Raw genomic sequence first — 26,531 nt, 5'->3', positions numbered from 1 at the left:
ACAGTGGTTAAGAATCCGCCTGCCAGTGCAGGGGACACGGGTTCAAGCCCTGGGCCGGGAAGATCCCACATGCCGCAGAGCAACTAAGCCCGTGCACCACAACTACTGAGCCTGCGCTCTAGACCCCGCGAGCCACAACTACTGAGCCCACGTGCCACAATTACTGAAGCCCGTGCGCCTGGAGCCCGTGCTCTGCAACAGGAGAGGCCACCGCAGTGAGAAGCCCATGCACCGCAATGAAGAGTAGCCCCCACTCGCGACTAGAGAAAACCTGCGCGCAGCAATGGAGACCCAACACAGCCAAAAAAAAAAAAAACAAGATAAATCTTCTAATTCTCCTACATTTGGGGATTTTTTTCATAGAACACAAATCAATTTGGATTACTGTTTATAATCCAACAAAGCTAATTTCATTTGTGATTTGCTCTTCCCGTTTCCAGAGTATTTCCTAACCTCTGCCAGCTGTCACCAGGAGGCCGTGGAGCAGACCATCATGGCTCTTCAGATGGACCGTGACAGTGACGTCAAGTACTTCGCAAGCATCCACCCGGCCAGCACCAAGATCTCCGAAGATGCCATGAGCACGGCCTCCTCCACCTACTAGACGGCGTGGACCGGGGGTCTCCCCACTTCCGGGGAGCCGAGGTTCGGCTCGTGACCACACGTGGCCTGGGACAGCTGTGGGGGACCTTCCTCCCTTGCAGACTTGATTGCAGGTGCAAGTTGCCTACACCGATACCAGGGATTTTCAGAGTCAAGAGAAAGTACAGTAAACACTATTATCTTGACTTGAAGGGAAAATAATTTCTCAGAGGATTATAATCGTCACCGAAGCCTTAAATCCTTCTGTCTTCCTGACTGAACGAAACTTGAATTGGCCGAGCATTCTCCTTGTGGAAGGGATGGGACTCCCAGAGGCCTGCGTTGCTTTCTGCTGGTTTAATTTAATGACTGAGAGATGGAAGTGCAGCCAGAAGGCGGCCGCGAGCCGGGATGGGGAAGAGACCTCCAGTATTAACCCTCGCTGTGTCCACACGGGCAAGGCCCTGGTGGGGTCTGAGGCCAGCTGCCCAGTCCAGCCCCAAGTGTGAATAGTTTTTGACGTGTGTGAACGGGAAAGGAGATATTTTTTGGATTTCTCCTAAGGGCTTGATGCTAACACTAAGTAGAGTCTGATTTTAACTCTTAAATGCAGCATATTGCTGTGCACATTTACAGAGCCTTTGCTGAGTATCTATGTCCTGATTTTTTTTCATGCTGGTCATGACCTGAAGGAAATTTATTAGCACGTATACTGTATGTCAGGTGTTTTTGACTTGATCATGATCAGCTCTGAGGTGCAACTTTGTCTCACATACTGTACATACCTGTGCCTCCCCTGGGGAGGGCCGCAGTCTGTAATCATGCCGTTCAACTCTTGTGCACAAGTTCTCTTGTTCAAATAAAATTTATTACTAAGATCTATACAGAGAGATAGATACACTTTTGACTGTTTTCTAGATATCTGCGAATAAATGCAATTTGTGACCTGTATTAATGATTTTAGTATAAAATGGGAAAACTAGATTAAAATATGTCTTTTAACTAGTACGGTAATTTCTTTGAAATCTGTGCACACCCCCGGGCCACTTCTGCTCTTGGCCGGCAGCGGGGCCTCCTGGGCAGCGCCCCGCCGAGGGCAGGCGTGCGCCTGGGGCTCACCCTGGGGTCTTCACTCCCGGGAGAGGCCTCCGAGCCCAGGTCTACCTGTGCAAGGCTCCTGGTGGAGCCTGCCCGCCCACGCGTGTCTGCGTCAGGTGAGATGCTGCGTGAACGTGCTTTTATGAAGGGCTGTGGAGAGATGCTCGTTGCTTTTTTGAGCCCAGGTTGGAAGACCCTTGGCCTCTGAGTGGCCACGGTGCTTCTGTGATTTTGGTTTTGTCTCCTCAGCTAGTGGGGACTCCCCAGGTTTGTAGTTAAGCCAAGTAGGGCCTTGAACCTTGGCGGGTAGATTTGGGGATGCACAAGCTGCTTCCTGTATATGTCATTACAGATGAGCCTTTGGTCTCTTACTCTTGCATTATAACCTGGATATTTGTGCACTGGGAATAATGTGTGACCAGATTCCACTGAGACAAATGAATCAGTAAACACAGGTAAGGTGGGGCACAGGTAATAAGGGCGGGGCTGTGGAGTGGAAGGTGGTAGGTGGTGGCAGCTGGGGAAGGCATCTGTCAATCAGCCTCAGCAGAGGTTGAAGGAGGGTGAGATCTCTTTTGATATCATTTAGCCTAATTTTTGATGTGCACGTTCTCTGCTATTATATACTTTGCCCCTCCCCCAAACTTCAGTTCTGTAAATTAATTAGAATTCTACACTAATAGCTGCAGTCTTTTAAAGCAGTGGTAATAATAATAGTCCATTTTGGGGTAAAGAGCTTGAATTTAGGCCAGCTCTTCCCATGTAGCCTCACACGGGCCCATGTCACCAAGCCGTGTCCTCACACCCTCGGGTCCCGAAGAGCTGTGATTCCAGGTCCCTCCACAGCGGCGGACAGGGAAGGCCACCAGCATCGTTTAATGGCCAAGGCCGCCCCGGTTTGAACCATCACTGACGGCACTCAAAGAAGATGAGGCTGGACCGTCGGCTCCTGATTTCAGCTCGTTCTTTAGTGGCGACAGTGCGGCCCTCCCGCCGTGGCCCCAGGTCCTCCTGCAGGTGCGGATGGAGTCGTGGCCGCCGAGCCCAGAGGACGGAAGGAAACCGGCCCCTGGAGGCAGCGGGACACTGACGACTCCACGGTTCTTCCAAATCCCCCCAGAGGCAAAAACAGCCTGCAAACCAGTTAGTAACCAAATCTTCTAATTTCACAGTAGAAAAATGAATAATGATATGTCCTCATAGGTAATTGATGTTGGGTAGCTAAATCTCAGGAGAAATTCTGTGATGATGTGGGACTTTTGAGTGACCAGGGTGAAGAGGAAACTTTTTTTTCCCCGAAATTGGAGCTTCCTGCTCAGCCGATGTCCTTGGCCATGGCCGGTGTTTCTCTTCCACCCACTCCTGCAGCCTCTTCCTCGGCTGTCTCCTCTGGCCGGGCCTGGTCCCCGGTCCCCGCATCCCTGCCCGGGAGGAAGCGCCCGCGAGCTCTCGTGAGTATGTGAGTGTCCCTCCCTGAATCTGCCACCCCGAGGCCACCAGCCCTCCTCTCTGACTCTTAGTGGCTTGGGGGTCACCTTTTTGCCTGTGAGCTTTGTCCTTAAGCCCTGGAGATACTTCTGACGCCAGACCCGTGCAGTTTGTCTAGAACCCTCTAGAACCCTGAATTGGCAAGGGCTGAGGCCCTCGGAGCCGTCACAGAGCCGGCCTGGCAACTCAGCCCGGGGGGGACCCTCGCGCCCCTGCCCGGCGCCGGGTGGGCCTCCCCCTGGCAGCACTAGGTCCCAGGGAGTGGGTGCCGGGGCCCAGAGGGCGGGCCCGGTGTGTTGGGGATGCTCCCAGGAGGCGGGAGCCCGACAGGAGAGGCGCTGCGTCCCGGGCCCCAGACACCCGTGCTGCTTTCCTCGTGCGGTAACGTTTTCCGTGCAGGATTCCAGGAGCTGGAAGCAGTGAGCGACAGGGAGGAAAAGGTGGAGGCTCCCAGCAGCTCAGAGCCGAGCCCATGCCTCTTGGAAGGTGACGATCCTCTGACTGAAACCAGTTACAGAAGGTGAGCCTGGGAATAGATGTGAGTAAGCAGGACCTCGAGGTTTCCCGCGTTCGCCTTTATAAACGCATCAAGAGCAGGGTGCGTGGAGCGGGGCGACGGGGCCCCGCGCAGGGGTGCTCCTGGGTGACCTGCCTGGGGCACAGCCCTGGGCTCATGTGTCTCCTCCCCACCAGGAGCTGGAGTCTCAGATCCTCCACCAGAAACTCCCAAACTGGGCGTTTTGTGGACCCCTTGAATACGAGTGTTATGCCCTGGTGGAGGTTTGACCTTGAGAACATCTTGACTATTTGTAAACACAAAATACCAGCTGTGATTCATTTTTGTTGAAGTCCTTTTCTGCTGTGAACCCCACTAACCCAAGTTAATTCCTGGACCATATTCATAGGGAACTAATGGACTAGTTTTAGTCTCATCTGACAGAAGTTATTTTCCTTAAAAATTCTTTTCCTAGAAACTTAACAAGTGATCAGATTTTAGTCCCTGGGACGTTTTACAGCACTGTTACAGTTTGAAGTCTGACAGGTCTTACAGAGGGTACATTTGGCTGATTTAAATTTGGCAAGATTTGATGCAGTTTTTAGTCAGTACCCTGATCAGCTGTGTTTAGTGTTCATGAGCTGATGGTGGTTATTAATTGGATGCGAACATCTACTGGGTAGTGTCGTTAGATGTTCCATGAGGAAGCTGTGAGCAGCTCCTGGAGGCCCCTGAGCTGGGTGGCCTGCGGCCCCGTGGATGTCGCCGCGCTGACCCCGAGAGGTGTCCCAGCAAGAGCAGGCGGGCCTCCGCTTCCAAAGATGCTGGAGCAAAGGACGTTGTAGGGACCGTTCCCCAGGCAGACACCCAGGGGAGGGAGAGCAGGATGAGGCGGGGGACCTCTCACAGGGACCCTGGGACGGTCTCACTGTGGGCGGGGCCGGGCCCGGAGGACGTTCCCAGGGCCTCAGGCAGAACAAGGACAGGAACAGTGGAGTGTGTGTGTGTTTGTGTGCGCCTGTCTTGGATGGTCCTCTATTCTGAGATTTTTCTGGGGGTTTTGGTGTGTTTTGGTTTTTCAGTGTCTCTAGTAAAGTGCTGGTGATTTAGGACAGGGCCGCTGCAATGTTGCTGTGTGTTCAGTCACCCTGGGTCCCGTTAAAATGCACGTAGCGACCCAGCAGGTGCGGGTGGGGCCTGAGGCCTGTGCTCCTAACAGGAGCAGGGGGACACTGTTGATAACAAGGCCCTGGAAGACCCTGTGGGTGTGGGATCTTACCTTTTCCAGATTAACACTCTTTCCATAAATTTGATACACTAATTCCAACAGCACAGAATCAAAAAGGTGGTCTGGCATTCAGTATTTGTACTCTATTTTCCCAGTGGCAAGTCAGTGCTTTGATGCATTCGGAGTCCGTGCCCACACGGGGACAGGAGGTCACGACCACAGCAGCTGTGCCGGCAGCACGGTGCTGAGTGGCGGGCGAGCCCAGAGCCCAGGGTTCCCAGGGCTGCTCTCCTGCAGGGGCCCCGCGGCCGAGAGGCCCGGCAGGCACAGGGTGGCAGGATCAGGTGGCGGCCCCCCTGCTCCGTTTGGTTCGACATCTCGTAGAGCTGCTTCCCTTGGTGCCCAAGTTCAGCCCACAGGTATCAGCAGCAGCCTGTGTGCATTTGTTTAGCGAGTGTCCCCATGATTTGACAGTCAAGGCCAAGAGCCAAACCTGGTCAGGTCTAATCCATCCTCCCCCAGGTCCACCCCAGGTCGCCTACGTGTACTGTCTGTGGGTCGTGCACTTTGTCCTACGTTTACTACATTGGGTCCCCTCCCATCTCTCTCAAGGAACAATAGCTCTGACCTGTACAGCACTTGGGGCCACTCTGACCTTTTGTACTAGGTGTCATCAGCCCAGTCGTTAGTTGAGATGCTAAGGTAGGGTGGCCAGACTGAAAATAAACGTACAGAAAAGGAGAGAAAACCCAGAAAAAGGGTATGTTATTGAGGTCACTGCTTTAGGCAAAAGGGCTCAGGAAAAAAAAAAACAGGACACCCAGTTAAGTATTAGACAACCTTATACTCAAATATCAGTCCCTGTTGATCTGAAATTCAGCTGTAACAGGGCGTCTGCGTTTTACATGGCGACCTCCCAGTAAGGCCAACCTAAGTCAACAGACTGAAGCCCGGGAGCAACACGTCTCCTCAGGACACTCTGTCCTCAGGAGGGTCACCCTGAGGTAGCGTGTGCCGTGGGCAGCCCCACCTGACGGCCAAGCTAACGCTTCATCCAGAGAACTCACCATTCCTTCTGTATACTGCGCCCGGTTTGAAGGCCAACAGCAGATGGCATTGAGACAACCGTATTAGCAGTAAATGATGTATTTTTTTATCCCCATGTGAGAAATGCAAGAATTTGGGGTGGGACCTCCTTCAGAAGGCTACAGACACCCCTCCCCCCAACCCCAGGAGCAGCTCTCCCTTTCTCCAGTTGTAACTGGGATGTGCAGCAGCTTCGTGCCTTTCGATGGACCTGGGACCCTCGGTTCAGACGAGCATCATGCCTGTTTCTCCCCCCGCCCCCCAAATTCATCTGTTTTGACCCCATCGGAAGTTTGGGCCCAGGTGTCCTGCAGGCGCCGCTGCATTCCCTCTCAGTCTCGGGGCTGTGCGGTGATGGTGCAGGCAGCCACAGCCAGGGGCTTTAAGCCTCAGTCTATAGACTCGGGCCCCAAATGGAGCCCCACGTTACCACACCTAGACTACTTAATTAATTACCGTTTCAGCTCTCCCAGAAATGGAATCTTAAATCAGTCAGTCGGGAATCGCCTGCTCCGCACTAGTTGGGTCATCTGACTGATAGACCCCTGACATCTCCTAAAGGCAAATAGAGGCACACCTCATTTTATTGTGCTTTGCAGAGACTGCTTTTTTTTTTTTTTTTTAAACAAATTGAAGGTTTGTGGCAACCTTGAGTCAAGCAAGTCTATCGGTGGTGCCATTTTCCAAACAGCAATTATTTTTTAATTAAGGTATGTATATTGTTGTACACAAAATGCTATCACACACTTAATGGACTACAGTATAATGGAAACATTTATAAGCACTAGGAAACCAAAAAATTTGTGTTACTTGTTTTATTGCGATATTTGCTTTATTGCGGTGGTCTGGAACCGAACCCACAATGTCTGAGTTCTGTAACTTTGCAATAACTAACCCACTTTTTTGCCTAAGATAACTTCCTTGTTCCTGCTCCCTTTTGCTTTTCTTTGTACAGCTTCTTGGAACTCCTTTTATCTGCCAGATTGGATGCTGCCTGATTCAATTTTTGCTCAAATAAACTGTTAAACTTTTTAATATGCCTCAGTTTATCTTTTAACAGTTCTCGTGTCAGAAGTGGGATCTGAAGGGGGAACCCTGATGGCCCCAGGAGCAAGGAGCAACCAGGCGTAGGCACCCGCTGGGCTCTTGGGGCTTGCTGCCTTCTCAGGGCGCCTCTGGAGGTCATGAGGCCCTTCTCAAATCCTAGTTCTACAGCCTTTGCGTCATGAGCTTTCAGACTTTATTTGAACATTTCTTTTTCTGGACTGGGTCTGGAAATGGGCTGGAGTCAGACTAGGTGGAATTTAGAAACTGGACTGGGTCTGGGTTCAACTGGATCTGACTTGTAAACCAGACTGTGTCTGCAGTTGAACTGGGTCTGACTTCAGCTGGGCTGGGTCCGTGAGGCCTTGGGTGAATAAAAGTTTAAGACTGAACAAGCAGGTTAACCTTACCAAAGATAATCTTGAATTACAGTGGCTACAGAGGAGAACTTTTAATCTAGATAAGTTTATCCATTTATGAGGTGTCCTAGAGAAAAAGGGGCCTCAGCCAGGCACTCACTGTAAAGGGTGAGGGAAATTTCTCTCTCCTCCTCTGCAGTGTCTGGTGACTGGGAAGACACCCCCTGGGACAACCCAGCTCACCCCAGCACCTGCAGACGGGATCCTGGGAAAACTGGAGAAGCCGGCGAAGGGTGAGAATTCTACCAAAGTCAGCTCTGCCAGGTCTCCACTGCTGTGCCTGGTTGAGAGGAAGGTAAAATGTCATGTTGTCACTCACTTTCCAAATTCAGACGAGCAGGCAAAAAATACTTGTTAGAATTATGTATTGATGGTGACACGTGACTGTGCGTTCAGGTACCCAGTGGTTGCTGATCCTTTCTCTCCCAGGGACAGCTATTGCCTTCTTGTTGTGTCCTGAGAACTTGGCTTAGTTACCGTCAGGTTGGAAGCCCCCAAAATATGGCCAGGCAGAAGTATGGGCTGCACCCCATTTGCGGTCAGGGTCCTACAGACTGTTGCCAGCTCTCAGGGGATTGTCTAAAGCTTTCTTTCTTTAGGGGTGGCTCTGCATCTTGGGTATCTTTTGCACCCTCATTGGGGATGTCACTTGCATTCATGGGGTTGTTCACTACTGCCAATAATATTCACAGTTTGTCCTGGCTGAAACCTGACAAGATATATGAAAGGATTTTTTTTTTTTTTTTTGAAAAGTAGCTCTATGGTCAGAAGTTGGCCGAACTGGAAGCTGATATTCAGAGCCTGACAGGAACCTCTTTTAGGCCTTCTGTCCAAAGCTGGAATGAAACTATATACCCAGAGGGAAAGAAAAACATTCGGAAGCTTTTGGAATGTTTTAGTAAGTCCTTCTGCAAAGACACACAGCTCTAAATCTAGAACATAGGGATCTTTTGATTTCCATCTTAGTTGACCTTCTCCCTGATATGAAGAACAAATATAGTTGGCTAGGTGGGCAGTCCCTTGGTACCATTCAGGTTCCCACCCAGTTCCTTGTAGAATTAAAAACTGTACTTGTCTTACGAACCGAGTCTTTACAAGAACAGTAATGCGGCTCTAGAAACAATCCAAAGCTCATCTATGCTTTTTACCAATCCTCAAACCTCCCCTGTTCATCTCAAAAGGCTTGTAGGTGTCATAAAAGATCTGGATTTAGGGAGCAAAAGTCCTTCTTGGTGGAACATTCTTCCTCTGTGCCTTTTGAGGTGTAAGTACTCTCCCCGGCCTTCTCTATGCAATTCTCATCAGGGAAAAAGGAGAGGCTATTGAAAACTGGGGCTATGAAAAATCTTTAAAACTGTCACCAGATATTAGTGAAAAGTTGAAGCCATCTGAGCCAGTAAACTTATTCCATCTGCCAGAAACGCAATTTGGATCCAACTGTTCTTTTATAAACTAGTGAGTTTTGCATTATTATACCTGTCTTGTGGCTAAAATTTTATTTGTTTAATTGAAGTATAGTTGATTTACAGTTTTGTGTTAAATACTGCTGTACAGCAAAGTGATTCAGTTACACGTATATATATATATATTCTTTTTTAAATATTCTTTTCCATTATGGTTTATCACAGGATATTGAATATAGTTCCCTGTGCTGTACAGTAGGACCTGGTTGTTTATCCATCCTACCTCCCACTCCATCCCTCTCCCAACCCCCTCCCCCTTGGCAACCACTAGTCTTTTCTCTATGTCTGTGACTCTGTTTCATAGATAGGTTCATTTGTGTCATATTTTAGATTCCACATGTAAGTGATATCACGAGATATTTGTCTTTCTCTTTGACTTACTTCGCTTAGTATGATAATCTCTAGTTGCATCCATGTTGATACAAATGGCATTGTGTCATTCTTTTTTATGGCTGAGTAATATTCCATTTGTGTGTGTGTGTATACACACACACACACACATATATATATATATATATATATATATATATATACATACATATACGTACCACATCTTCTTTATCCATTCATCTGTCAATGGACACTTACATTGTGTCCATGTTTTGGCTATTCTGAACAGTGCTGCTGTGAACATAGGGGTGCATGTATCTTTCTGAATTATAGTTTTGTCCAGATATATGCCAGGAGTGGGATTGCTGGATCATATGGCAAATGGCAATTCTATTTTTAGTTTTCTGAGGAACCTGCATACTGTTTTCCATAGTGGCTGCATCAATTTACATTCCCACCAACAGTGTAGGAGGGTTCCCTTTTCTCCACACCCTCTCCAGCATTTGTTATTTGTAGACTTTTTTTTAATGATGGCTATTTTACTGGTGTAAGGTGGTATATACCTCATCGTAGTTTTGATTTGCATTTCTCTGATAATTAGCAAAGTTGAATATCTTTTCATGTGCCTGTTGGCCATCTTTATTTCTTTGGAGAAATGTCTATTTAGGTCTTCTGCCCATTTTTGGATAGGGTTGTTTTTTGTTGTTGCTGAATTATATGAGCTGTTTGTATATTTAGGAAATGAAGCCTTTGTTGGTTGCATCATTTGCAAATATTTTCTCCCATTCTGTAGGTTGTCTTTTCATTTTGTTTATGGTTTCCTTTACTGTGCAAAAGCTTGTAAGTTTGATTAGGTCCCATTTGTTAATTTTTGTTTTTATTTCTATTCCCTTGGGAGACTGACCTAAAAAAACATTGGCACAATTTAACTCGGAGAATGTTTGCCTATGTTCTCTTCCAGGAGTTTTATGGTGTCATGTCTTTTGTTTAAGTCTTTAATCAAGGCTAAAATTTAAAAATAAACACTGCATCTGCCTGTGTCTGTCTTTATGTTTATTTCTGTGTGTGTATGTGTCAGTTTTTTCTACCTCCAAATGGTATTACCAAAGTTAATTTGTAAAGAGTTCTATTTAATTGGCTTAAAGACCAAAAAGTGTTATATAAATCACGTATAGTCTCAGAAATATGGAAACTAACCCAAATGTTTTTCAGATTCACCTGATCTAGGATAATCTTCAGTAAATAAAAGCTAGTTTAAGTTTGTTGGTTTAATTAAAACAGGCATGTCTTTAGAGGTATTGGCATAAACTATAATATTAATACTTTTACTCTACCTAGGTTTATGAAAAATCAAATAAGCTTATGTTATCTCTGTTACAGAATTTGTCAGCAAGAAAGATAACTTAAGATGATTAGCTGTTTAATGTCTCGTGAAATTTTCATGACTAAACATTAATGTTAAGAACAAGTGAATTAAATAGATGTAATATAAAAATTTATAAACTTTTCAATAATAATTATATTTTATGGTATATCCACTTAAAAATAGTTTCCAAAATCTTTTTTGTAACTTGAAACCTTAAAGTTAACTTATCTCAGTATAAATGATGGATATTCATTGACTATCTAGGTCATTTCCAAATAACATAAAATACTGAAACATTAATTACTGAGCAAATGTTGATCTACTGTTGGCTTCCTTTTTATAGAGGAACTAAAGATACTTGGGTCTATTAGCAAACAAGTTTTGTGCCACGTTGGGAAATTTAATGAGGATATGTGCTTCTAGAAATTAGAAAATGTATTTATAAACTTGCCAATCAACAGAATGATAATGTAACAGTCCACAACTACTTACAGAAAGGACCCTACCAAGGACTCTTGACCACTGACACCGCTGCCAAATTACAAGGTGTTGAACCTCAGGGGTATTTCACAGCTGAAAAAGGCTCCGCCGGACATCTGGCCCTGTGCAAACGCTGGAGACCTCCAATCAAACCGACCAGGAAGAGGAGCAGCTGACATCAAGGTAGGATGCTTCCTCCCAAGACGTCAGATCAAGAGGATTGAGAACCTTTCTTTCCACATTTCTTTCCATTCCTCCTTCCCTCCCTGACCATCCTTTTCCTAACTCCTACCCCATGAAGGCCTTTCTGATTCTTCTGTTCACCTTTTGCCTTGCTTTGGCCTGGAAAGAGAATGCCATTGTCTCAGGCCATCGCCAAGCTGGGTAATCAGACCTCCAAGTAACTGCTGGACTTGCCAAGAGGCTGATGATCGGGTAGTTCTGTCCATCACAAACTTCGCCCTGATTCCCAAAGTGACAGTTTCTCTGGAACAAACTCAGCCTTCTATCTATCATATCAGGACCCTGGGTCCACTTCCCCATCTCTGGTTAGCAACCCCAAACCCAGGGAATATTGCATCCAGGCTAAAGAAGGGACACGAGACAAGGGTAACCAGAACAAAACCACCTGTGCAGCCTGCATGCAGATCCTGAAATTTTACTGGCCTCCCTGGCTGTCACCGTTCCACTCCTGAGCCAGACTCAAGCCAAAATTACCAGAAGGCATTCATGATTCAAAATTCACTTCCCTCAGCAAATCTCCACTTTCCTGGCTAGGAGAAAGTGCAAGTGAGGCTATGATCAGGGACCTCTCCTTAACTCTGAAGGATACTGCAGAGTCTGCTGCTAAAGCAAGAGCTGCCCAGCAAAAAAATCCCCAGACTCTCTGGCCAAAGTTGTTCTTGATATTAGGATAGCTCGTGGTTACCTTTTAGCTGAGCAATGAGGTATCTGTGCTGTGGCCAACACCACCTGCTGCACCTGGATTGACACTTCTGGGGAAGTGGACATTCAGCTCTGTACGATCACTGAACAAGCCACATGGCTTAAGAAAATGATTCCTTCAATAGGCTGTTTCTTTGACTTACTTGACTTTGATTGCTTTGGGTCTTGGTGACCCCAGACATGGGATGATCCTGCTTGGAATAATCGTAGTAGCCACGCTGGTGCACTGGATTCTCTCAAAAGCGTTCAATGCATGTTTGCAGCTGCTAACCAGCGAGCAAATCATCTCCCTAAGACTGGAACGTCAGAAAAGGAACAAAAAGAACAACCAGCTTAAAGAATGTGAACCCACACAGACTCAGCAAAAGCTGTGAGAGCTCCAGAGCAGTAGCTGGGCGTAGGGCCAATGCCTGAAATCTTGATCACAATTCTCAGGCTGAGAGTCTGATTAAAAGGGGAGAATTGTTAAAAGACAAAATAGTGGGCCCAAAATGGAGTCCCCTAAACCAACAGCTCCCAACCTTTGTGGCACCAGGGACCAGTTTCATGGAAGACAATTTTTCCATGGGGGGGGGGGGGGTGGGGCAGTGGTTTTAGGATGTTTCAAAAGCATTACATTTCTATTATTACACTGTAAAATATAATGAAATAATTAATTATACAACTCACCATAATGCAGAATCAGTGGGAGCCCTGCCTGAGCTTGTTTTCACTTGCCACTCACTGATAGGGTTTTGATATGAGTCTGCAAGCAATTGATTTATTATGGTCAAATCTTTCTGCTAATGATAATCTATATTTGCAGCCGCTCCCCAGACCTAGCAGCACTGCCTCAGCTCCACCTCAGATCATCAGGCATTAGACTCTCATAAGGAGCCGTACCCTAGATCCCTCGCGTGTGCAGTTCACAGAAGGGTTCGTGCTCCTGTGAGAATCTAATGCTGCTACTGACCTGACAGGAGGTGGAGCTCAGGCGGTAGTGCGAGCGATGGGGAGTGGCTGTAAATACAGATGAAGCTTCGCTTGCCCGCCGCTCATCTCCTGCTGTGTGTCCCAGTTCCTAGGCCTGTGGCCCAGGGTTGGGGACCCCTGCCCTAAACGAAGCCCCCATGTCACCAAACTGAGACTTAATCATAGTTTTTGCTTCCCCAGAACTGGAATCTGAAACTGTCAACCGGGAGTCGCGTGATCAGCACGAGGACAGTGATCTGCCTGACCCCTGCCGTCCCCTACAGCAAAGTGACCTGGCCATGACCAACCTTTCTGCCAAATCAGGCCAGCTGACCTGTGCGTCGGCTGGAAGGGCAGAGCTCACCTCCCACTGGAACCAGGGCATTGCTCACAGAAGCAGCTGCAGATCCAGGCCAGCTCAGCACGAGCCAGTGTGGAGGAGGAGGAGGATGGCGGCAAAGCCTGCTGACCAGCAAGTGGGCGTTGACTCTGCCAAGGTGAGGGATGCAATGTGAGTTGACACACAAGGTTCTGTACGCTCCTGGACCCTGAATGAATATCAAACCAACTCCTTGCCAGCTACAGGGCACTCAGTTATTTCAAAGAAAGAACAGGTACGAAAAACGGAAGTTTTTTTTTCCTCAAATGGCTGTTGAATTTATTTGCTTGATCAATAATAGTCCTGGCAAAAATTAGTTAACCAACACTGAGACAACTGTGATGAAATACTAATTTTAAAAATTCATGACACCGTGATAGAAATTAGAGTTTAAACACAAAAGAATCCCTTCAATATTGCCAGCAAATATAAAATGAATGTAACATGACTGACAGGACGGCAAGAAGGCTTTTATACACTTATATTTGACACCTGACCGTATTTTCAGTCACCGTAATAGCTTCTCTCCAGATTTAAAAAAATAGTATGCTGATTTCTATAACAAAGCTTTTTTTGTACAAAAATCAAATAATGGCCAACAAGTCACAACAGTGCAATAGGTAGAGAATAAAAAAACCGCATTAAACAGGTGCTGAAAATAAATACTAACCAGGAGGAGAGGACAGAGCCCTCGGCGGGGTTGGGGGGGTGTTTCCATCACCTTAAGTGTGTGGGGTTTGTCTTCACAGCCGTGAGAGCTGACAGCCTCGTGGAGCCACTTATTCGGACACAGCGGGACTGGACCGAGTGCCTACGAGCCGGCCTCCCAGACACCTCGGGTCACCAGAGACGTGGTGGGGTGAGGACTACGGCTGACTCCAGAGGAAAGCCATTTCCTATCGCTCAGCCTGGTCAACTGGGCACCCAGCAGCGGTTCACCAAGCCCCTGTGGACACTGACATCTGAAATCTTGTGTAAGAGCATAGCTACCCATCCATATGGCTTATTCAGGCAAAGAGATGCTTACATTCTAGCCCAAGCAAGCAACCCACGACGTTCTGTTCTAATGGCAGGTTGGAGAAACAAATCCTCTGTGTGGATGCCCCGGGTCCAGGCAGCCGCTCCCATGACCCAGCGACAAGCATCTGCTGACCCCAGGCAGCAGAAGCCGGAGGGAGCCGGGCGGTTGTGGTGACCCTGGCCGGCAGGCAGGCTCCGGGGCAGCTTTGTCTGCGGCTGCACAGGCCGCTGTGGTGACTTGGGCCCGGGGTGTGGGGCAGGGAAGGTCACCCCCGTGAGAGAGAGCCACTCAGGCCAATCGGGAAACGTGAGGCGGCTCCCAGGACAGAATCTGCACCGCGGAGGCATGAAGGCACAGGCGAGAATGGCGGGCAGCAGAGACCCTGGAAGGGGACACGGCGCGGGCAGGAGTGGGGCTGCCTTGTTTGGTTCCCCCTTGAACGAGAGAGAAATCCTGATTCTGCCGTAATAAAAAAGCAAAGAAAGACGATTTTTGGTTTAAAAAGAAGCCACTCAAGGGTTAAAATAGTTATTTTAAGTTAACAAAGGAAATTAATCTTCAAAGAAGCTGACACTAGCTGGAAACTCATCTGTGCCCGACAAGCCCGCACCGCGTGCCGCTCTGTCCTCGTGTCACCTGCGCTGAGCACCACCTGCGTGGAGGAGGCGTCTTTACAGTGGGGACAGCAGAGGCGGCGCTGACGGGGCTCCAGGCCGCTGCTCGCGGGCGGGTGGCACTCAGATGGGTGTTTCCTTCCTGTCCCTGCTGGGCGACGGCCGGGGCTGCTCCTTGCCACCCGGGGGCGGCTCCCTGGCGACAGGCTCGGGCTCGGCCTGGGGCTCGGGCCGGGCGCGCTGCAGCTGGAGCAGGCGGAGCTGCACCCGCAGCTCAATGATGGCCTCACGCTCCTCGTGAATCGCCTGGTTCAGGTGGTTGTTCTTGATCTTGAGGGACAGAGACAACAGTGCTCACGTCAGCAAGAAGGCTGCAGGACGACAACTCCCGCTGACCACAGAAACCTGGTGCCACACCGGAGCTACCTGCCCTCGGTCAGCGAAGTCCAGGTGACGCCCCGCCCCGCAGACCCCCCTCCTCCGGCAGGGGCGGCTGCTCAGCCCCGCTCGCTTGGCGCCCTTCCCGGGGCCCGTCCCTTCCCTTCCTGCCCACTCCGAGCGGCCCTGTGCCGACCTGCGGGGCGGCCAGATGGGGCAGGGGCCCTTGTTCAGACCAGGGGGCTGTTCCCTTCGTTGCAGGAGCCTGACCTACAGCCCGAGCGCTGAAGTTCTGGAGGACCGTTTTCCTACTCAGCATGTTCGTATGCTCTGTAAAACGCTGAGCAGGCGAGGTGCTGCCAGCTGGCCCGTCTCCCACGGCCCCCTGGCCTCGGCTTGCGGCTCTGGGGAGAGGACTCCCGAGCTGGGATCCGGTGTGGAATTGCCTGGTCTGTCCCGGCACCTGCCTGAGGGAGGGGAAGCCGCCCACGGCCCTCGGGCTCCTCTGTGAGGAGGGGAGGGCGAGAAGGGAGACTCTGGTCAGCGTGCTGCCGGCTCCCCGCGCCGTGTACGCCCTGCGCGCTCCTGGGGGGACACCCCCCAAAATCCCCCTCCTCGGCCTGCCCGTCGGTCACCAAGGGCAAGCAGAACACGTCTGCCGGGAGCCCCACGCTTGCCACGACCTCAGTGCAGCCTCAGGTCCCCCGCGCCCACCTCCAGCTCCTCGTTCTGCCGCTGCAGGTCCTGCAGGATGAGCTGCAGCTCGTCCTCGTCCTCGCTCTCGCTCTCGCTCTCCGATGAGTACTCCTCGGTCTCGCTGCGGCCGTGCTGCTGGCGGCTGCGCAGGGGCGGGGACAGGGCGGGAAGCGCGTTACCGGCCAGCAGAGACAGGCCCGTCGTCTGCCTCTAGACTGACCAGCTTTCCGTGGCTGCACTCGATACCGCACCATCCTTAAGACTTAATAAAGAAGAAACTGAAGGGTCACTCTGACGCCTCCACACGGAAGGCTGAGCGCTGGCCACCTGTGCTCGCGCGGCAGTCGGCATCCCTGGAAACCAGCCCGCGGCTCTCCCTCACCTCTGGATCTCGGCGATCTCCGCTCGGAGGCGTTCCATCTCTTCTTTCTCCGAGGCGATCTGTCGGCGCAGGAACTGCTCCATGGCCAGGAGCTCCTCCTGTTCAGTCAGGATCTCATTCTCCTAAATAATGACCACTGGTGAACACCTTGAAGAGTCTGAGTCTAGGAAATGTCACTCTTTTGGGGTCTCCTGTAACCCTGAATTGTTTTGCCCCATACACTAACACACAAGTTATGGGAAAGCTTGTTGTACTGCACACCGCAAAAATACCCCATTTCCCTAATGTCAAGAAAAGGCTTCTTTGAGAAAAGGTAGACTAAGTTGTTTGGGAGGAATGACTAGATTTGTCTCAGGACATAAAATGCCACTTAGGAATCCTTCTTTTGCAAAGGCTCTGCATGCCGCCAGCACACTGGGCACAAAGCAAAGTTCAAGTGACTCCGTGTGTTTTTGCTTCCCAGTCCTTTCTGAATGCCTTCCCACCGAGAGAATCTATCTTAGGGCCACAGTGGGCTTTGACAGTGTCACTAGGAAAGAAGGACCCAGGAGATGAGCAGCTGGTATCAGCATCACCTGAAAGTAGATCTAGTGATGGAAAGACGTTCACAGAAGAAATCTTTTCTCCTCACCACAAGCCACCATCCTCCACAACCCATGTCCCCAGAAATAATATTTAAACAGTAAATATTCTCCCTTAAAAGAATACGCATTTCTAAAACTGATTAGCTCACCTAAGGGGATAAATCCCTATCTGCCCAAGATCTAGCTAGCCCTTTCAACCTAGTGAAAAGAACCAAAGCAGACAAAACTTAGGAGGTAACAGAGATGGAAAGCTACAGAAATGAACTGAAGGCAGCGAAGGTCTACAGCACTTTTTTCCAAACTAACATGTAGCAAGAGGATAAGAACCTATGATCAAACATGAAAGATGCTACGAGTTAAGTTCTAAAGTTAACTACCCAAAGCCTCCCATGTGCATAAAGAATCTCTCTCGGAGATGTGATATACATAATCCCCAGGTGTTTCCAAATGCAGAGATTCTCATCTTTTACCTCAGTGCACTTAGGAAAGCTACTGTTCCAAGAAATACCAGATTGAAAACTCTGAAATAAAGACATATTTGGGACTTGATTCTCTCTTCAGGGGAGAAGAGTTATACGTCCCTGGTAGGCAAAACAATGTATTTTCAGAAGTGACAAAAAAGGATTGAAACTTGTAGGGCTTTGGGTATCCCACGTACGTGAGTTTCTGGGAGCACAGACTATGCTGTCAGAGCCTAAAACTTCATTCCTTTCTGGTTAAACTCTGGGAATTTCCAGAACAGAGTAAGGTTGAGTGAGAAATGTGGAAAGAAAAGAGCTCATCTTTAGCTCTCTGCCTGGAATACAGTAGATACTCAAGAGCTGTTTGCCAACTCGATTAATGAATAATCAAACAATTCATCTCCAACAACTGACTTTCACCTGCAAAGAATAAAATAAAATATCTAACAGGTGTTATTAGCAACGACTATCAGCTAAAATCTGTTACATTTCAAGGATCTCAAACTTTGTGACATCAGGAAGAACAAATTTTAAAATACTGAAGTCCAATCTCATTAATATGGAACAACTACACTAATTTGTAAATTAGGGGAAATACCTATAACTCAAGACCTGTGTGTGAGTGAAATGAGATGAAATAAAACATCTAGAACAGTTTCCAGTAAGAAGCAATCACTCAGTACAAAAGGTAGTTTCTTCCTCCAGCTGAACATTTACCCAAACACCACATAAAGGTAGGGCCAAATATGACAAGTAAGCCCCTCTAAAACCTCTAAGTCTTCTTATTAAGTTTGGTTAAAAGATTCACACCTCTGTAGTTGAGCTTCTCAAATTATAATATAAAATGACCATCAGCAGTCTGGCAACACACTCCTGAACAACCAGTGGGTCAAAGAAGAAATCAAATATTGAGACAAATGCAAATGGAAGCACAACACACCAAAACTTAAGGGACGCAGAAAGAGCAGTTTGAAGAGGGAAGTTTATAGTGCCAAATGCCTACACTAAGAAAAAAGATTTCAAATAGTGTATCTTTATACCTCAAGGAACTAGAGAAAGAACCAACTAAACCTAAAATTAGCAAAAAGAAGAAAATACTAAAATCAGAGCAAAAATAAATGAAATGGAGACGAGAAAAGCAATACCAAAGGTCAATGAAATGAAGAATTGGTTTTTTAAAAGATAAACAAAATTGACAAACCTTTACCTAAATTAAGAGAGGGGACTTAAATAAAATTATAAATGAAAGAGGAAACATTACAACTGATACCACAGAAATACAAAGAATTATAAGATACTACTATGATGCCAACAAACTAGATAACCTAGAAAAAATGGGTAAGTTTTTTGTTGTTGTTGTTGTTGTTTTGATTCCCTCTATTTGCCATTTCTTCCTGGGTAAGTTCTTAGAGGCATTAAAACCCACTAAGACTGAATCATGAAGAAATAGAAAATCTGAACAGACCAATAACGAGTAAAAAGATTGACCCAGTAGTCAAAAACCTCCCAGCCAAGAAAAGAGCAGAACCAGATAGCTTCATAGGTGAATTCTACCAAACACTTAAAGAAGAATTAACACCAATCCTTCTCAAGCTCTTCTGGAAAATTGAAGAGGCAGGAACACTCCCAAATACATTTTACGAGGTCAGCATCACCCTCCTGCCAGAGCCAGATACAGACACCACAAGAAAAGAAAGAGGCCACTATCCCTGATGCACATACACATGCAAAAGTCCTCAAAACACATGCTAACAAACCAAATTCAACAATACATTAAAAAGATCATACACCACAATCAGGTGGGATTTATCTCTGGGATACAAGGATGGTTCAACATAACACAAACCAATAATGTGACACACCACATTAAAAAAATGAGGGATAAAAATCATATTATCGCAAAGATTCAAAAAAGCATTTGACAAAATTCAACATCTTTTCATAATAAAAACTCTCAACAAAGTGAGTATAGAAGGAACATACACAGTGACATGATATGCTCATATGACAGGCCCACAGATAACATCATACCCCAGTGAAAGGCTGAAAGCATTTCTTCTAAGATCAGAAAAAAGACAAGATGCCCATTCTGTTCAATATAGTACTGAAGTCCTAGCCAGATTAATTAAACAAGAAATAAAAGGTATCCAAACTGTAAAGAATTAAAATTTACTGTTTGCAGATGACATGCTCTTATACACAGAAAACCATAAAGATTCCACCAAATAAGTGTCAGAACTAATAAGCAAATTTAATAAAGTTGCAGAATACAAAATCAACATACAAAAATCAGTTGCATTTCTATATGCTAACAACCATATGAAAAAAAAAATTAAGAAAACAATTCCATTTACAATAGCATAAAAAAAAGGCAATAAATTTAACCAAAGAGGTGAAATATCTGTACACTAAAAACTATAAAACATAGATGAAAGAAATTGAAAAAGACACAAAAGATAAATGGAAAGATATCCCATGTTCATGGATTGGAGGAAATAATGTTAAAATTTCCATACTACCAGAGTAATCTACAGATTCATTGGAATCTCTATCAAAATTCCAATGGAGTTTCTCACAGAAATAGAAAAAACAATCCTATAATTCATACAGAACCACAAAAGACTACAAAAAATAGCCAAAGCAATCTCTCTCTCTCTCCCTTTTTTTTTAGCCAAAGCAATCTTAAACGAGATGAACAAAGTTGGAGGCATCATCCTACAATCAAAACAGTGTGGTACTGGCATAAAAAAACAGACATATACACCAATGGAGCAGAACCGAGTCCAGAAATAAATCCACACATTTGTGGTCAATTGATCTTTGACAAGGATGCTACTACACAATGGAGAAAGGACAGGCTTTTTAATAAATGGTGTTGAGAAACTGGTTTTCCGCATGCAAAAGAGTGAAAATGAACCCTTACCTTATCTCACTCCATACACAGTAATCAGCTCAAAATGGAGTAAAGACTTAAATATAAGACCTGAAACCATAAAACTATTAGAAGAAAACATAGGGAGAAAGTTTCTTGGCATTGAGTCTGAGCAATAATTTTTTAGATATGACCCCAAAAGCACAAATATACAGTAGACAAATGGGACTGCATCAAACTAAAAAGCTTCCACATAGCAAAGGAAACAAAGGAGTGAAGAGACAACCTATGGAATGAGAGAAAATATTTGCAAACCTTACATCTGTAACGTACATATAAAGAACTCAAACTACTCAACAGTAAGAAAACAAACAACCCAATTAAAAAATGGGCAAAGGACCTAAATAAACATTTCTCAAAAGAAGACATACAAATGGCCAGATATATGAAAAGATGCCCAATGTCACTGATCATCAGGGAAAAGCAAATCAAAACCACAATGAGATAACACCTTCCACCTGTCAGAATGGCTTTTTTCAAAAAACAAAAGATAACAAGTGCTGGCGAGGATGTGGAGCAAGGAAACCCTTGTGCTCTTTTAGTGGGAAGGTAAATTGATGCAGCCACTATGAAAAGCAGTATGGAGGTTCCTCCAAAAATACAAAATAGAACTATCACATGATCTAGCAATCCCACTTCTGGATATATATCCAAAGTAAATGAAAACAGGATATTGAAGAAATATCTGCACCCCCATGTTCACTGCAGCATTATTCACAATAGTCAAAATATGAAAACAACCCAATGGTCAATGGATCAATGAATAAAGATGTGATAGATAGATATATATTTATAATACATACATATATATACACACACACACACATATATATATATAAAAACATATATAAAAAACATACAGGGACTTCCCTGGTGGTCCAGTGGTTAAGAATCCGTCTCACAATGCTGGGGACACCGGTTCGACCCCTGGTTGGGGAACTAAGATCCCACATGCCGCAGGGCAACTAAGCCCACATGCCATAACTAGAGAGAAGCCCACGCACGCACTGCAATGAAGCGAAGAGCCCACGCGCCACAATGAAAAATCCCGCGTGCCACAACTAAGACCCAACACAGCCAAAAAAACAAAAACATATTTAAAAAAATAAAACATGTAAACACATACATATAAATACACAATGAATATTATTCTGACATAAGGCGGCAATCCTGCCATTTAATACAGCATAGATGAACCTGGAGGACATTAGGCTAAGTGAAATAAGCCAGACAGAAAAAGAAAAATACTGTACGATCTCACTCATTTGTGGAATCTAAGAAAAAGTCGAGTTCATAAAAGCAGAGAGTCGAACAGCGGTTACCAGGGGCTGGAGGGTGGGGAAAATAGGGGGGAGGTATTGGTCAAAAAATACAAAGTTGCGCTTAATGTTGAATGACTAAGTCTAGAGATCTAATAATGATGATGATAGTTAATGATACTGTACTGAATATTGGAAATATACTACAAGAGTAGACTTCAGGTGCTCTCATCACAAAAGAAAGGTAACTGTGTGAGAGGATAATGTTAATTAGCTTGATTGCAGTAATCATTTCACTATGTAGAGGTGTATCAAATCATCATGTTGTACACCTTAAATATATACAATTTTAATTTTAAAAAAAGAATCTTGCAAAATAGAGAAAAAGAGTTTAGCTTACCTGGGCAAGAAGAATATTTATGACTTCTTCATTTTCATTCATTTCTTCTTTGGAAACATCCTCTTTTGAAAGACTGGCTATCTCTTGTGCAATCTTGGTTTCACACTCCTGTCAAGTGAGAGAAATGAAAAGCACTGGTCAGCCTACTGTTAACACATTCAACAAATTCACACCATCACCAGTCCAGAAGTTTCCTTCTCACCTCCTAGAACTGAAAAAATAAGAGTGACAGAGTCAGCTGAACCATCTGGACATATGGGTATCTGCTAACTGGGCTTTGAAAATAATGTGTGGATCTCAGTCTGTGGCTGCACTGGAAGAAAAATGTTCAATTTTAATGTGCTCACCATTTCTGGAACCCTCCCACATAAATTACCTTCTGTAATACTTTTTTTTTTGGAGGGGGTTGATTTTAAGCATACAGTTCAACTGGTTTTGACGACTGTATACAGTCAAGGAACCACCGTCACAATCATGACACTGAACATCTCCATCACCACGAAGTGCCCTTGGGCTCTTCCACCATCTGCTGCCCCTGGCAACCACTAACCTGCTTTCCACTGCTCTGGTTTTGCCTTTTCTTATGTTTCATATAAACTGAATTAATCAGTAGTAGTCTTTTTTATCTGGCACATTGCTAATTTTGATTCATCTATTTTGTCGTTTGTATCAGTAGTTTACTGAGTAATATGCCATGATGTGAATGTACCCCAATTTGTTCATCTATTCACCAGCTGATGGACATTTCGGTCCTTTCTAGTTTTGAGCAATTTTAACTAGACCTGTTATGAACACTATGTATTTGCTTTGTGTGGGTATATGCCTTCTTCTGTCAGATAAATACCTAGGAGTGGGATTGCTGGGTCAGATGGTAACCTCATGCTTAACTTTAAAAGAAAATGCCAACTGTTTTCCAAAATGATTGAACCAAGAGCAATACAGGAGAGTTCCAGCTGCTCCACATTCTTGTCAACACTATTTTTAATTTTAGTCATTCTGGTTGGTGTGTAGTAGTATCTCGTGATTTTAAGTTGTATTTCCTTAATGACTAATGATGTTGAGCATCTTCACATGTGCTTATTTACCATCCATATATAATCTTCAGTAAAGTGCCTGTTCAAATCTTTGCCTTTTTAAAATTGAATTGTTATTGTAACAAATGTAGCACTTTGGCAGGAGATGCTGATAATGAGGGAGGCTAAGCATGAGGGGGGAAGGGGTATATGGGAATTCTCTGTACCTTTCCCTCAATTCTGCTATGACCCTAAAACTGTTCTAAAAAAATAAAGTTTAAAAAAAAATTGGTCTGTCTTAAGAGTTTTTTATACATACTAGTTCAAGTCCTTTATCAAGTGTGTGTTTTTTGCAACTATTCTGTCAAAAGTCTCTGGCTTGCATATTCATCTTCTTAATATCTTTTGAAGAGCATGTTTTGATGAAATGTAATTTACCAAATTTTTCTTTCATAGTTCAAGGATTTTGTGTCCTATTTAAGAAATCACTCAAACAGCTCATACAACTCAGTAACAAAAAAAACAAAAAACCCAATCAAAAATGGGCAGAAGACCTAAACAGACATTTCTCCAAGGAGGAAATACAGATGACCAACAGGCACATGAAAAGATGAAATCATCATCACTAATTATTAGAGAAATGCAAATTAAAACTACAATAAGGTACCACCTCACACTGGTCAGAATGGCCATCATTAAAAAGTCTACAAATAATAAATGTTGGAGAAGGTGTGGAGAGAAGGGAACCCTCCTACACTGAAGGTGTGGAGAGAAGGGAACCCTCCTACGCCAATGTAAATTGGTGCAGGTTCCTCAAAACACTGAAAAATAGAGTTGCCGTATGATCCAGCAATCCCACTCCTGGGCATATATCCAGACAAAACTATAATTCGAAAAGATACATACACCCCTATGTTCACAGCAGCACTATTCACAATAGCCAAGACATGGAAACTACCTAAATGTCCATTGACAGATGGATAAAGAAGATGTGGTATATATATAAAGGAATACTACTCAGCCATAAAAAAAAAAAGCCATTTGCAGCTACATGGATAGACCTAGAGATTATCATACTAAGTGAAGTAAGTCAGAAAGAGAAAGACAAATACCATATATATCAGTTATATGTGGAATCTAAAACATGACTCAAATAAACATCTACGAAACTGAAACAGACTCACAGACATACAGAACAGACTTGTGGTTGCCAAGGGGGAGGGGGGTAGGAGAGGGATGATGGATTAGGAGTTTGGGATTAGCTGATGCAAACTAGTATATATATAGGATGGATAAACAGCAGGGTCCTACTGTATAGCACAGGGAACTATATTCAATATCCTGTGACAAACCATATGGAAAAGAATATGAAAAAGAATATATATACGTATAACTGAGGCACTTTGCTGTATAGCAGAAATTAACACAACACTGTAAATCAACTATACTGCAATAAAATTTAAAAAATCACTGCCTAAGCCAAAGTCAATAAGATCTTCTCTGTTTACTTCTGGAAGTTTTTTTAGGTCTTAGTGTATGATTCATTTGGAGCTAATTTTTGTATATGTTGTGTGGAAAGAGGGAAAAAGTCAGGTTCTTTTTTTTTTTTTGCATATAGATATCCAATTGTTCCAGCACCATTTGTTGAAAAGAAAATCCTTCCCTAGTCAACTGTCTTAGCATCTTTGTTGAAAATTAACTGCCCACACATGTGTTGGTCTATTTCTGGACTTTCTTTTCTGTATGTCTATCCTTATCCAATATTGACTGTCTTGATTACTATAGCTTTACAGTAAGTCTTAGTATCAGGTAGTGTGAGCCCTCCAATGTTGACCTTTTTCAAAACTGTTTAGGCTATTCTAGGTCATTTGTATTTCCACACACATTTTAGAAGAGCTTGTTAATTTCTACCAAAATCACCTGTTTAGATTTTGATTGGAATTGAATCCACAGATCAATTTGGAAAAACCTAACATCTTAACAATACTGAGATATAAATATATTTTTAATTTATTTATGTCTTTTTTTTTTATGGTTCACTATCCAATAGTTCATTGCGAATATACAGAAATACAACAGACTTGTACATCTGATCCTGTATGCTACAATGTTGCTCAAGTCACTTATTCAATTTTGTATAGATTCCTTAGGATTTTATATAGAGACAAGCACATCATCTATGTATAAAGACTGATTTCTCTCCAATCCGTATGCCTTTTTTTCTTGTTTTAGTGCATGGCTAGAACGACCTCCAGTACAATGTTGAATAGAAGTGGTAAAAGCAGAAATCCTTGCTTGTATACCCAACCTTAGAGGAAAGCATTCAGACTTTCACCATTAAGCACAATGTAAATTAGAGATTTTGTCTGTAAATGCCCTTTATCAGGCTGAAAGGCAGTGACTGCAAGTTTCTGTCAGGAGTTAAGTGTCAAATTCTGCCACATGCTTTCTCTGCATCTACTGACACGATCTTGTGGTTTCTTATTGTCAGTCTGTTAATATAATGAGTTATATTACTTCTATCTTTAAAGGTCATTTATTCCTCAAGGTTGAAATCAACTTGATAGAACTTTTGGAGCACTTTGTGAATTAATAAGCAGACATGAAAAGATAGCATCAAGAAACTGGCAAAGTAGAGGTAATCCATCCCTTTCTATATTGGCTCTGGTTTGCTATGTCACAATTCCTTTATCCAAGAGAGATGCAGGAACAAGAGAAAGGAAGCCGAGCCCACGTGAGCCTGTCCTGGGTCAGAGACCCTTCATTAACGGCTGCTGGGCAACGCCACAGGGTGGACAGCGACCACAGGAGGACTGGCTGGTCTGTCACTAAAACCTGATTCCAGGCCGAATCGTGAAGAGAATAATTAATTAATTAAAAACAGGCACTGGAAGCAAAAGATAGATAATCTGGCAAGTGGGGAAAAAAGGAGGAAGAAAAATACACAGAGGGCGTCTGCTAGTCCTAGAGTGCAGGTGTAGAAACTCCATCACAGCTTCCTTCCTGACAAAAAGCTATCTCCACATAAGTGCGAACTGCTGCCCTCGAAGCAACATGCATTGTCTTGTCTTAGCAAAACCACAACTGCGACCCACCATGGACCATGCTGTCCCACTCTGACAAACGCTAACTCATGTTCCTTGGAAGTGCTCTTTGGACCCTGGCATTGAATCTGCACGTGGGTTGTAAGAGGGTCCAGAGACCTGGGACCTCAGCCTTGGCATGGCCAGGAAACTCAGAGTCCCAGTGCAAAGCAACACACACTAAACTAGAGGGAGACCAACAGTCTGGCTCACGAACCCCAAGCTCATCAGGAGGCACACGCCACCCTGCCTGTTACCAGGTAAAGAAAGCCCCTCCTGATCTTCGGTACCTCCGTGTGTTTTTAAAGAGCTGACTCAAAGCCCTCAAACTCCCCTGCAGTCTTTGAAACATA

General features: G+C 45.0%; 2 protein-coding genes and 1 long non-coding RNA gene across 14 annotated transcripts in view; 2 read left to right on the top strand and 1 right to left on the bottom strand.

Annotated features, from left to right (window-relative positions):
• PPP4R1 (protein phosphatase 4 regulatory subunit 1) overlaps positions 1–1,587 on the top strand; it is a 70,585-nt gene extending 68,998 nt beyond the window's left edge. For all 8 annotated transcript variants that reach the window (XM_082354037.1, XM_082354035.1, XM_082354036.1 and 5 more), the window contains one exon: positions 441–1,587. In XM_082354037.1, the coding sequence (XP_082210163.1) occupies positions 441–604 (164 nt within the window). In that variant the 3' untranslated portion in view covers positions 605–1,587. The remainder of the gene's footprint in view (positions 1–440) is intronic.
• Positions 1,588–14,890: 13,303 nt separating this feature from the next.
• RALBP1 (ralA binding protein 1) overlaps positions 14,891–26,531 on the bottom strand; it is a 43,462-nt gene continuing 31,821 nt past the window's right edge. For 3 of the 5 annotated variants that reach the window (XM_082354039.1, XM_082354041.1, XM_082354040.1), the window contains exons 7-11: positions 22,083–22,190; positions 16,447–16,568; positions 16,083–16,206; positions 15,565–15,873; positions 14,891–15,320 (exon numbers count right to left, since the gene is read on the bottom strand). In XM_082354039.1, the coding sequence (XP_082210165.1) occupies positions 15,114–15,320; positions 15,565–15,873; positions 16,083–16,206; positions 16,447–16,568; positions 22,083–22,190 (870 nt within the window). In that variant the 3' untranslated portion in view covers positions 14,891–15,113. Of the gene's footprint in view, positions 15,321–15,564; positions 15,874–16,082; positions 16,327–16,446; positions 16,569–22,082; positions 22,191–26,531 lie in introns of those variants that run through there. The other 2 variants (XM_082354042.1, XM_082354043.1) reach the window with 2 other exon arrangements.
• On the top strand, positions 16,575–20,394 carry LOC309610780. Its single transcript, XR_014234163.1, has 2 exons — positions 16,575–18,829; positions 20,163–20,394. It is a non-coding gene; the product is annotated as an uncharacterized lncRNA (long non-coding RNA).

The sequence above is a fragment of the Balaenoptera borealis genome, assembly GCF_965194805.1.
Source record: "Balaenoptera borealis genome assembly, chromosome: 14".
NCBI classification, from domain to species: Eukaryota; Metazoa; Chordata; class Mammalia; order Artiodactyla; family Balaenopteridae; genus Balaenoptera; species Balaenoptera borealis.
The sequence above is the reverse complement of the archived record's forward strand: the minus strand, read 5'-3'. Positions and strand labels throughout refer to the sequence as shown.